The sequence below is a fragment of the Vipera ursinii genome, assembly GCF_947247035.1.
Source record: "Vipera ursinii genome assembly, chromosome: 2".
Classification (NCBI taxonomy): domain Eukaryota; kingdom Metazoa; phylum Chordata; class Lepidosauria; order Squamata; family Viperidae; genus Vipera; species Vipera ursinii.
In genome coordinates this window covers 12,037,508-12,050,153 of record NC_139513.1, presented here as the reverse complement: position 1 = coordinate 12,050,153, position 12,646 = coordinate 12,037,508, and the positions used below count along the sequence as shown (strand labels likewise).

The window sequence follows — 12,646 nt, the reverse complement described above, 5'->3', positions numbered from 1 at the left end:
GCGCCCAAAGGCCGGATCATTGGCATCTAGAGAGCCGTGGGGACAAGCACATACAGACGCTGGCTCGTAGTTTGAAAACTTCAGCAGTTGCTGACAAAAGCTCAATGTTAAATAAAGATTTTTTCATCCCGGGGAACAGCATTTTAACAGTCTCTCATAATCTTTTAAATGAATACACCCGGGACTCAGATATTTAGAGTGATTTTACACACACACACACACACACAGTTTCCCTCCTATTTTTCAAATGCCTGAAAAGTTATTATTATTATTTACATTTAATATAGGCCACTTTAACATTCCCTCAGTCCTCTTTTCTGGAGATTAAATGTACTATGTTCTTCACAGGACTTGCCTTTCCCCCCTCCCACCAACAAATCTTATTAGTCTTCCTCAGAATTCACTCCCAAATTTGTTGGTGTCCATTTTAGGGTGCGGTGTCCACAATGTGCATTAGATGTACACTACACCAGTGGTTCTCAGCCTTGGCCACTGTTAAGATGCGTGGACTCCAACTCCCAGAATTCCTCAGCCAGCCATGTTGACTGAGGGGTTCTGGCACTTGAAGTCCACACATCTTAAAGTGCCCCAGTATGACAGACACTGCCCTATGCAGACAAACTTTCCAGTTAGCCGGGTGCATGAATATCTTTTTTTAATGATTTCGCCAGCACTCCAAATGCAGATTTTGATTTTCATCAACATTTGTCTTCTTGGTGGCTGTTCTGGTGCCTCACGAGAAGCGATCTGTCTCCAAACATTTTCCCACAATCAGAGCACAGGTATGGCTTCTCCCCCATGTGGATCCTCATGTGCACCCTCAGGTTTGAGTTGCCCCCAAAGCCCTTCCCACAATCGGTGCAGGTGTACGGCTTCTCTCGGGTGTGAGTGCGTTCGTGCACCAAAAGACCAGAGCTCTGGCTGAACCCTTTCCCGCAGTCTCGGCATTTGTAGGGCTTCTCTCCCGTGTGGATCCGCTGGTGCCGAATAAGGACCGGGCGTTCCCGGAAGCTCTTTCCACAATCGGCGCACTGGTACGGTCGCTCGCCTGTGTGAGTCCTTTTGTGGACTATGAGGTTGGAGTTGTCGCAGAAACCCTTGCCGCAGTCGGAGCACCGGTAGGGCTTCTCGCCCGTGTGGATCCTGGCGTGGGTGACCAGATACGCCCTCGTGCTGAAGCCCTTGCCGCACACGGAGCACTTGTACGGCTTTTCGCCCGTGTGAGTTCTCTCGGGCGCTCCGAAGTTGCGCTTGACTTGTAAGTCCTTGTTGCAGCACGCACAAGGTTTCTCACACTCACTTAGAGGTTTCTGTCTTCGGCCTGCAGGGGTTGTTAGCTGAGAGGTGCCACTATCCAACTCAACATACCGTCCCTGGGAATTGATGAACTGGTCCAGATCTTTTTCAAGGTAAGTTTCTGTTGGGCGTATAGCGGCACCATCTTGCTTCAGATGGTTTGGCTCAGCTCTTCCGGGAGTTTTGGAGTTCTTCTTCCCCAATTTGCTTTCCTCTTCCGCATCTCCTAGAATAAAGAGAGAACTCTATGGTGAAAATCTGAATGGAAGGGTGCTTGGTGTTCTCTGAACCTGGTTGTTTTTATTATTAAATTTATATGCCGCCCTTCTCCCCGAGGACTCAGGGCGGCTGACAACCATTAAAATTTAAAAACATAGAGTAAAAAATTTAAAAGAGAATTAAACAATACATGCAAAATTACGAGACAATTTAACCCAGTAAAAAGCCTAATTAAAAACAGTAGTCAGTCCAGGCCCGCTTGTTGGAACAACCATGTCTTCAGGTCGCGGCGGAAGGACCGAAGGTCAGGGGTCGTCTGCAGCTCTGGAGGCAGTTCATTCCAGAGGGTCGTCGTGCCCACAGAGAAGGCTCTCCCCTTGGGGGTCACCAGCCGGCACTGCCTGGCCGACGGCACCCTGAGGAGGCCGACTCTGTGGGAGCGAACCGGGCGATGGGAGGTTGACATTGGCAGCAGGTGGTCTCGCAAGTACCCCGGGCCTAAGCCATGTAGGGCTTTAAAGGTTATTACCAGCACCTTGAATCGCACTCGGAGGGCAACCGGAAGCCAATGCAGCTCACGCAGGAGTGGTGTAACATGGGAGTACTGAGATACTCCCATAAGCACCCGCACGGCCGCATTTTGCACCAGTTGAAGCCTCTGGGTGCTCTTCCAGGGCAGCCCCATGTAAAGAGCATTGCAGTAATCCAGGTGAGAAGTGACGAGGGCGTGGGTAACCGTGCATAGGGCATCTTTAAACCTTCTTTTTCGAACAAGCTGGCCTGGTCTGATGGGATGGGGTTGGGTTTTTATAAATAGTTCTAATTTTAATGTATTAATTATTATGGGCATAATGGTTTAATTGCTTTTAATTTGTGTATTCGGTTTTTTACTATGTATTGCCCTGTTCACCGCCCTGAGTCCTTCGGGAGAAGGGCGGTATACAAATTAAATTATTAAAATTATTATTATCTTGGTCCAAAAAGGGGTACAACTGGCGCACTAGGCGAACCTGTGCGAAGGTCCCCCTGGTCATGGCCGTTAGATGATCTTCCAAATTAAGCTAAACTAGGTAGCTGGCACTGATGAGGTTACCTAGTTTGGGTAATGAAACGTCTGCAAGAAAACAACCAAGCTCAGAGGGCACCAATGCCACAGATTCAACCCTGAGTTACAAAATCTGAGCTGCCATTTTTCCATTTGGGACGCTAATCTCTGGACAGATATCTGCCAATCTACCCCAGAATCACCCTGAAGTAGCACTGGGTTTTGATGACGTGACGTTTCTCCCTTTTTTAAAAAAATAAAATAAAAACGTTTAGATTTATTGTACACTGCGATCACCCAATGACAGGAATACAGTAGGCCCACTGATTTCTCGGCACTACACAGTTTACGGGGAGGATAGAGGGGGGGGGAAATCAAACTTTATTTTCACTAACATCTAACTAAAATTTAGGTTTTGTTACTGATCTACTGGACTAGTAAAGAAATTCATCTAGCACTGTTATTTATTCACACTGAATGTATATACCACACATCTCATTTTCCAGAGCAACTATGAATGGCTTACACTAGTATGATAAAATCGTAAATATGAGGAGATTAAAATTAAGAAGAATTAGCAAAAGACTAAAAAATCAAGACCATGAAGAACATAATACAGGGGTCTTCAAACTCGGCCCTTTTATGACTCATGGACTTCAAATCCCAGAATTCCTCAGCCAGGCATGTTTGAAGACCCCTGACATAATAGGATGACAGTATGAATATTCCACTCACATCATAGAGCAGGGGTCTTCAAACTTGGCCCTTTTATGCCTTGTGGACTTCAACTCCCAGAATTCCTCAGCCATGTGCCTGGCTGAGGAATTCTGGGAGTTGAAGTCCACAAGGTATAAAAGGACCAAGTTTGCAAACCTCTTTCACAGAGTACCCTCATCAGGGCCCCAAGCCAACTGGCAGAGCCAGTTTTTAAGGCTCTTTTGGAAAGCCAAAAGGGTGGGGGCCGATCTCACATCTGCTGGCAAGATGTTACAGTATTATAGATTTGTTATTTTTAATATTCTGATTATAGTGTTTGAGCATAACTGCATTTTGCATTTATGCAAACTTCCTTTGCAAGGCTCCTTTGCTCCCTGAGCTTGCTTGTTTTCTTGCAGACCTTTCATTACCCAAACTAATGATCACTGTGATTACCCAAACGTGGTTTGATAATGATAGCGGGGCACTGGGATGATGTTAACCTAGTTTGGGTAATGAAACGTCTGCAAGAAAACATCCAAGCTCAGAGAGCACCAAGGGCCCCTCATTTCATCCCTGAGCTACACATGTTCTCCTTTATTAAAATTCCTTTTATTAGTTTTGCAGCCGTCCAGAGTGAACATCAGTATCCCTGGGTGTATCAAAATAGAAAACTCTGACTTCCTGACTCCATGTTAAGATTCCTGCTCCAAACATTGCCGCCAAAGTGAATATTAATTCATTTTAAATAGTACTAATGAAACCACAAGGGACGCGGTGGCTCAGTGGGTTAGGAAGCTGAGCTTGTCGATCAGAAGGTCGGCAGTTTGGCAGGTCGAATCCCGAGTGCCGCGTAGCAGAGTGAGCGCCTGTTACTTGTCCCAGCTTCTGCCAACCTAGCAGTTCGAAAGCACGTAAAAATGCAAGTAGAAAAATAGGGACCGCTCCGGTGGGAAGGTAACAGCGTTCCGTGCGCCTTTGGCGTCTAGTCATGCCGGCCACATGACCACGGAGACGTCCTCGGACAAGCGCTGGCTCTTTGGCTTTGAAACGGAGATGAGCACCGGCCCCTAGAGTCGGAAACGACTAGCACGCATGTGCGGGGGAAACTTTACCTTTACTTTACCTTTAATGAAACCACCAGGAGACCAAAAAAAAAAATGGTGGGCTAGGAGAAATCCTTAGTTAAAGCAGGGAGCAGGATCAGCTTCTGCGATTACAGAGATGCCTCTGTGTTGTTTTCTTGGCAACAGAATATCTGCCGTTGTCTTCTTCCCCAATGGTTTTTTTTTATATCTCCTACAAAGCAGTCCTCAACTTAGGAGCGTAAATCAATGACAGTTGTAAGTCATGCTGGTCATTAAAGAGGTCAGCACATGACTGACCCAATTTGACTTTTATTTTTTTGCACCGCAGTCATTGAGTGAAGCCATCGTCTAAAACGAGTGTGGTTTGCTGAAAACTGGAAAAATGCTTCTTTCAGCAAAACTGTTGTAAATTGTGATCACAGGACTGGGGGGGGGGAGAGAGGCAGGCGGCCCTCAAAACTTCAAATCTGAGGTCAGAAATGTCAAACACAAGGCCCGGGGGCCAGATCCAGCCCGCGAAGTGGTTTCATGCAGCCCATCCTGGAAACAGTGACGGAACGGCCCCCGCTGCCTTGGCCCTGGCCCAGAGACCCTCCTCCTGCCAGAGACCCTCAGATCTGTCCCACTCCTGCCCAGGCCCCCATAGGCACCCTTGATGCGAATGATGTAGAGCTGGCCACGCCCACCTAGTAGGCCATATGTACTCTAGCCACGCCCACCCAGTAGGCCACGCCCACCCAGGCCACACCCACCTGGCCCCGAGGGCAACCGCAATGCTGATGCGGCCCTCAATGAAATTGAGTTTGACACCCCTGTTTTAGGTAGTCCCTCATAGACTATCTTTATTGCCACTGTGTAACTCACAACGAAATTAAGCGCTACGCACAGCGCGCACTGCACACGAGTAAAAACCACAAATAAAAACGTACATTATCTACACGCATCCTTCACATTCTATTCACCAATACGCCGCCCCCAATATTGCACCTCAATGTGGCACTATACATTAGTATTTAATATGGGATATAAACTATTTTTCAGCCTATTTGTCTTCGTTTTTATTATCCTGTACCGTCTGCCAGATGGTAATAGTTCAAAAAAAAAAAAGAACTTCCGGGGTGAGACGAGTCTTTAAGAAAGTTTTGAGCTTTCCTAAGACCGTCATAAAAGTCACCAAGCAAACCCTCGTAAGTCAAGGACTAGCCATACTGGGGATTTCTTATTGGTCTCCATCACCAACCCTGCTTAGCCACTGGAGAGCAGACAGGATCCCTGCAGTCTCAGTCTTCTCTACACCAAAAGATCATTTAGTCAAGCTACAAAGAATTCGGCTAGTATCTTGATTCTTAGCCACTAGTCCAGGGGTAGGCAACCTCGGCTCTTTTATGACTCGTGGACTTCAACTCCCAGAATTCCTGAGACAGCTATGCTGAGGGGAAAGGAAGAGTTTCCAAGCTGAGCCATGCTGGCTCAGGAATTCTGGGAGTTGAAGTCCACGAGTCATAAAAGAGCTGAGGTTGCCTACCCCTGGCCTAGGCCACTTTATGACTCGTGGACTTCAACTCCCAGAATTCCTGAGCCGGCCATGCTGAAGGGAAAGGGAGAGGTTTCCAAGCTGAGCCATGCTGGCTCAGGAATTCTGGGAGTTGAAGTCCACGAGTCATAAAAGAGCCGAGGTTGCCTACCCCTGGCCTAGGCCACTTTATGACTCGTGGACTTCAACACCCAGAATTCCTGAGCCGGCCATGCTGAAGGGAAAGGGAGAGGTTTCCAAGCTGAGCCATGCTGGCTCAGGAATTCTGGGAGTTGAAGTCCATGAGTCATAAAAGAGCCGAGGTTGCCTACCCCTGGCCTACTCACTAAACCAGGGGTCTTCAAACCTGGGCCTTTTATGACTTGTAGACTTCAACTCCCACAATTCCTGAGCCAACATGGGGGAACTATGGCCGCTTTATGCCTTGTGGACTTCAACTCCCACAATTCCTGAGCCAGCCCTGCTGAGGGGTAAGGGAGAGGTTTCCAAGCTGAGCCATGCTGGCTCAGGAATTCTGGGAGTTGAAGTCCACAAGTCATAAAAGAGCCAAGGTTGCCTACCCCTGGCCTAGGCCACTTTATGACTTGTGGACTTCAACTCCCAGAATTCCTGAGCCGGCCATGCTGAAGGGAAAGGGAGAGGTTTCCAAGCTGAGCCATGCTGGCTCAGGAATTCTGGGAGTTGAAGTCCACGAGTCATAAAAGAGCCGAGGTTGCCTACCCCTGGCCTAGGCCACTTTATGACTCATGGACTTCAACTCCCAGAATTCCTGAGCCGGCCATGCTGAGGGGAAAGGGAGAGGTTTCCAAGCTGAGCCGTGCTGGCTCAGGAATTCTGGGAGTTGAAGTCCATGAGTCATAAAAGAGCCGAGGTTGCCTACCTCTGCACTAGTCCATCTCCCTAGACTTGTCATCCTGTAGCAATCAAGACAGATGGGGGGGGGCTTCTGAGCAGTCATCTCCCACCATTGGGAGACCCCGCTGCTTGGGATCCACTAAAACCCCAACAGGAGGGTGGGGATACCATCCCAAAGGATCCTTACCTAATGGCAAGTGTGATTCCTTGTCCGTCTCTTGTTTGATCTCCACGAAGGGAGGCTTCTGCCGTTCACTGCAAGGGAAGATTCTCAATTCAGGGGATCCAGCACCACTTTTGCGGAAACCCACCTGAATTCAAAGGAGAGACGAGCAAAGATTTCTACCGGCTTTCAATTAAGGACTTTTTGTAAAGCGAGGTGCCGAGCAAAAGAGGAAAGCGAGGAGAACCAGATGCAAAGAATAATATAGTGTAAATGATTACAAATTATGCAGTCTAAATTATATAGTATACATAAAACTATAAATCATACGGTATTAATAAGTTATACTGGAGAAAAACACAAAATATAAAGACCAGCAAAGTGAAGTAGAAAGAAAGCAAAGATAATTCTGATAGCAATAGGCCCCTTGGGTGCAAATCCCCAAACATCTGGAGTGCTACCTGAACATTCCCATCAGTCAATTGCAAAAGGAAGCTTTGCTTGGAACAGCTTATATCCTGTAAGGAGACCTTTATCCCCATCAAACCACAACATCTGCCTATCCCGGGTCCTTGGGAAGGACTCAATAGGGCAGGGCTCTTCAAACTTGGCAACTTTAAGACTTGTGGACTTCAACTCCCAGAATTCCTCAGCCAGCCAGGTGGACCCCAGCAACAGGTAGACAGAGATGCCAAATCCAGCCTAAACATCTGGCTGACTGTGCGACCAAGAAGGATAAATTATTATTTGTTAAATTGATATGCTGCCCGATTCCCAGCAACTCTGGATGGTTTGTTGTTGTTAGCTGCGAAGTCGTGTCGGACCCATCACGACCCCATGGACAACGTTCCTCCAGGCCTTCCTGCCCTCTACCATCTTCTGGAGTCCATTTAAGCTCACGCCTACTGCTTCAGTGACTCCATCCAGCCACCTGATTCTCTGTCGTCCCCTTCTTCTCTTGCTCTCAACCTTTCCCAGCATTAGGCTCTTCTCCAGTGAGTCCTTCCTTCTCATTAGGTGGCCAAAGGATTTGAGTTTTAGCTTCAGGATCCGGCCTTCTAAAGAGCAGTCAGGGTTGATCTCCTCTAGGACTGACCGGTTTGATCGCCTTGCAGTCCAAGGGACCTGCAGGAGTCTTCTCCAGCACCAGAGTTCAAAGGCCTCAGTTCTTTGGCGCTCAGCCTTTCTTATGGTCCAACTTTCACAGCCATACATTGCAACTGGGAAGACCATAGCCTTGACTATACGCACTTTTGTTGACAGGGTGATGTCTCTGGATGGTTTACAAATTGCAAAAAAAATATGTGGCATATGAGGCTGTCCCAAGAGATAGGGAGTTTGGGAGAAATGGTTTGCAGACACAGGAAACAAAGGGCTGTATGGGGATTCTAGGAAAAGATTTCAGGCACACAAGGATGGGAGAAAAGATCCCTGCAAAGACTTGAAGTCTAAAACATATAGGGAACGGTTGCTGGAATTGGGTATGTGTAGTTTAACGAAGAGAAGGGTGAGGGGGGACATGATAGCAGTGTTCCAATATCTCAGGGGCTGCCCCAAAGAAGAGGGAGTCAAGCTATTCTCCAAAGCACCTGAAAGCAGGACAAGAAGCAACGGATGGAAACTAGTCAAGGAGAGAAGCAACCTAGAACTAAGGAGAAACTTCCTGACTGTGAGAACAACTAACCAGTGGAACAACCTGCCTCCAGAAGCAGTCAATGCTCCAACACTGGAAGTTTTTAAGAAGAGACTGGCCAGCCACTTGTCTGAAATGGTATAGGGTTTCCTGCCTGAGCAGGGGGTTGGACTAGATGACCTCCAAGGTCCCTTCCAACTACTACTACTTCTTCTTCTTCTTCTTCTTCTTCTTCTTCTTCTTCTTCTTCTTCTTCTTCTTCTTCTTCTTCTTCTTCTTCTTCTTCTTCTTCTTCTTCTTCTTCTTATTATTATTATTATTATTATTATTATTATTATTATTATTATTATTATTATTCCATGGGGGAGGGGGGGACAATCATTCAATCAGAAGGTGCACTTCTGTTCTTTCCCTCATCCTGTTCCCCAGCTGTGTTGGATGGGGAATTCTGGGAGCTGAAGTTCACACATCATCACCAGTGACTAGCACTGATGATGTTACGTAGTTTGGGTAACGAAAGGTCTGCAAGAAAATCACCAAGATCAGAAAGCACCAAGGACCCTAAGGGCTAGGGAATAACAGAATTGGATGGAAGGGACCTTAGAGCAGGGGTCCCCAACCCCCGGTCCGTGGACTGGTACCGGGCCGCGGCATGCCAGCAACTGGGCCGCACAAACAAACAAAGCCCCATCTGCAGGATGCAGGAAGCACACAAAACCACGCCCCCTCCGGTCCGCGGAAAAATCTCTCTTGTAACCGGTCCCTGGTGCCCAAAAGATTGGGGACCTCTGCCTTAGAGGTCTTCTAGTCCAACCCTCTGCTGAGGCAGGAAACCCTCTGCCATTTCAGACAAATGGTTGCCCAATCTCTTCTCAAAAGCCTTCCCTGATGGAGCACCACAACTTCTGGAAGGCAGGTTGTTCCACTGGTTAATCGTTCTCTCAGGTAATATCTCCTTAGTTCCAGGTTGCTTCTCTCCTTGATTGGTTTCCACCCATTGCTTCTTGTCCTGCTCTCAGGTGCTTTGGAGAATAGCTTGACTCCCTCTTCTTTGGGGCAGCCCCTGAGATATTGGAAGACTGCTATCATGTCCCCCCTCGCCCGTCTCTTCATTAAACTAGACATACCCAATTCCAGCAACGTTCCTTGTATGTTTTAGCCTCCAGTCCCCTGATTATCTTTGTTGCTCTCCTCTGCACTCTTTCCAGAGTCTCAACACCTTTTTTACATTGTGGCGACCAAAGCTGGATGCAGTATTCCCAAGTGTGGATTAGGGGAATGGAAGTCGACCCGAATGGAAGATCCCCCAGTCCCAATCCACCACCCTGACTCTCAGGCTTAACCACCCATCCTCTTACCTGCTCCACCTGTTTTGCTCCATGTTGCTGCCTCAGCAGAAACCCTCTGCCAGGACCACAGCATCAGTGGCATAGCGTGGGGGGTGCAGGGGGGGCCGGCCGCACCAGGCGCAACATCTGGGGGGGGCGCGCTTGCACTGAGCTGCTCAGGGAGCCCCAAGGGCTGCACAGAGTTGGCTTGGCTCCGCTCTCCAGCTGCTCTTTCTTGCAAAGCGAAATGAGTCCAGCAGGTGAGATGGGCGGCCACATAAACTGAATAAAATAAATAGAAGCGCCCAACTCTCCGCCCAGGCTCAGGCCAACCGCAAGCGCCCCGCAGGCGCCCTGGCAGGTTTGGCCGAGCGAAGGCGGACCCGCTGGCCGGCCGGCCTAGCTTCATGCGCATGGGTGGCTTTATTTAGCGGGGCTCACCTGCGAGCTTGAATGCAGCGGCTCTTGCAGGTCGGAGCCCCACCCAGCCGCCCTCGAGAGGGACCCAGAAGCATCCCGCATGCGCGCGACTCTTCTTGGAAAGTCTACGCCGCTGCGGGGCGCGTCTTTTCAGCAGTGCCGTGACATCACCGCCCGCCTGCCCCTCTATTTCCGCTTCCGGTTGCCTTGCCCCGGGTGCTGACAACCCACGCTACGCCACTGCACAGCATGAGGGCAGCTCTCTGGCCTGCCTTGCCTCACCCAGCTCTGCATTTCTGCTGGAAGGATGGGCAGGAACTGCTCCAGAACCACCAGCTCCAGGATCTGCTCCTTGGTGTGTCTTTCCAGCTTCAGCCACTGGTGGCAAAGTTCCCAGAGCTGGTGGCAAACCTCTCGGGGGCCCTTCAGCCTCCTTGTAGCCAAACTGCCGGAAACGTCGGCGCTCCAGATCGGTGCCCAATGCTTGTTCGATTGGCTGGATCTCTTGCTTCACCTCCTCACCCTCCTCCCCTTGGTCTTTCGCCGGGTCACGGTTGGCCATCAGCTGGACATCTCTGCTGAGCCTTGGATGGTTCATCTCCCCACTTGCCCGACGTTGGGAAGACTCCATCGCTCTCAAGAAAGCCTGCAGTTGGCCTTCCCAGGGCTGTTGCAGTCCATTTGGATAGCCAACCCCGGTTCTTTCCCAGAATTCTTCCCTGTTCCCAGTGAGCAAGATGGGAAGGTCTTTCCCATTCCCCGATTCAAACAGGATGGACTCTGCCTGCTCTGCTTTCACTTCCTGTGGAATTCCAACCTGTTGAAAAAGACCCAGAGGCATCACCACTCTTTGCTCAGAAGCCATGTCCTCTTCCTGCCACCAATGATGGCTTGAATGTGTGAATCCCACCCACTGAAGCGGCTGCTTTGGATATCAACACCCCACAGTGTATTTCAGGCCACAGGATAGTTTAGAAGCATCGGTCTTCTTGCCATGTGAAACGCTTCGAGTCCCTAAGGAGAAATTTTAAAAGGAGGACAAGAGTTGAACAATGCCAAGGAACGCAAAATGAAATCACAAGCTGGCAAATCTATTCAGCTTTAGATAGCTAAGATTATATCAATAAACTAAAGATGTTTGTGACAAATTATAGATAGAAGAGAGTCATGATGGAACTTTAGAAAGAGGTTATAATTGTACTTTTACAACTGCTGGGAAGAATATTACAAAATACTTTATATATTTTTTATATCTTTCTCTTTTCTACTTTTTATTGCACTTTTATTTTTTTTGTTATTTCTCTTTTTCATTGTCCTAATTTAATGTTTATTAGTAATTACCGCTCTTAATTTTTTTTAAAACCGGTAATAAATTATATAAAGTTTCTACACAATGGACAGCATGCTACAGAAAAATCATAATGTAATCAACAAAAATGGTCATCCTCACTACTTGCAGAATATTTCAGAAAGCTGCCCTTTTAGATTTATTTAAATTAAAATAAAATTAATTTTCTTGGTTTTGGTCTTGAATTTTAACCGCCCTGAGTCCTCAGGGAAAGGGCGGTATATAAATGTAATAAAATAAATAAAATAAATAAATTTTGCTTTGTAAAACAAAGTTTTAAACATAAAGTTTTTTTTATCTTTAGGAAGCTTTTTCAGATTTGCCTCTTTTTTCAGATCTGCCCTTTTAATTTTTCCCCAAAGAATTCCGAGAGCAATTTGATCTTGTAGTAAAGGGCCACACCTAGAGACTTGTGAGTTCTAGTCCCCACTTAGGCATCAAAGCGAGCTGGGTGACTTTGGGTTAGTTGCTCATTCTCAACCCAGCTGCTCTCACACAGGTGTTGATTGGGGAAATAGGAGAAGGAAGGAATTTTAGGCATGTTTGCAGTCTTATTTATAAAAACAATAAAGGCAGGATAATGGCCACTGTATATACAAGGTATAATATAGCTAGGGATGCAGTGGTTCAGTGGGTTAGGACGCTGAGCTTGTCGATCAGAAGATTGGCAGTTTGGCGGGTCGAATCCCGGGTGCCGCATAACAGAGTGAGCGCCTGTTACTTGTCCCAGCTTCTGCCAGCCTAGCAGTTCGGAAGCATGTAAAAATGCAAGTAGAAAAACAGGGACCACTCCAGTGGGAAGGTAACAGTGTTCTGTGCGCCTTTGGCGTCTATTCATGCCGGCCACATGACCATGGAGACGTCCTCAGACAAGCACTGGCTCTTCGGCTTTGAAACGGAGATGAGCACCGGCCCCTAGAGTCGGAAGCGACTAGCACGCATGTGCGGGGGAACCTTTACCTTTACTAATATAGCTAATCATTCTTTATTCTGAAGTAGACATAGAGCAGCTGCTCATATA

At 47.8% G+C, this 12,646-nt stretch overlaps 1 protein-coding gene across 1 annotated transcript; it reads right to left on the bottom strand.

Annotated features, from left to right (window-relative positions):
• Positions 1-214: 214 nt before the first annotated feature.
• Positions 215-11,387, bottom strand: LOC310636512 (uncharacterized protein). Its single transcript, XM_083356430.1, has 4 exons — positions 10,529-11,387; positions 9,888-9,951; positions 6,921-7,044; positions 215-1,522 (listed from the first exon to the last, which is right to left on the bottom strand). Exons 1-4 carry the CDS (start codon positions 11,140-11,142, stop codon positions 699-701), a joined length of 1,626 nt encoding a protein of 541 aa, XP_083212556.1. The 5' UTR covers positions 11,143-11,387; the 3' UTR covers positions 215-698.
• Between the last annotated feature and the right edge of the window lie 1,259 nt (positions 11,388-12,646).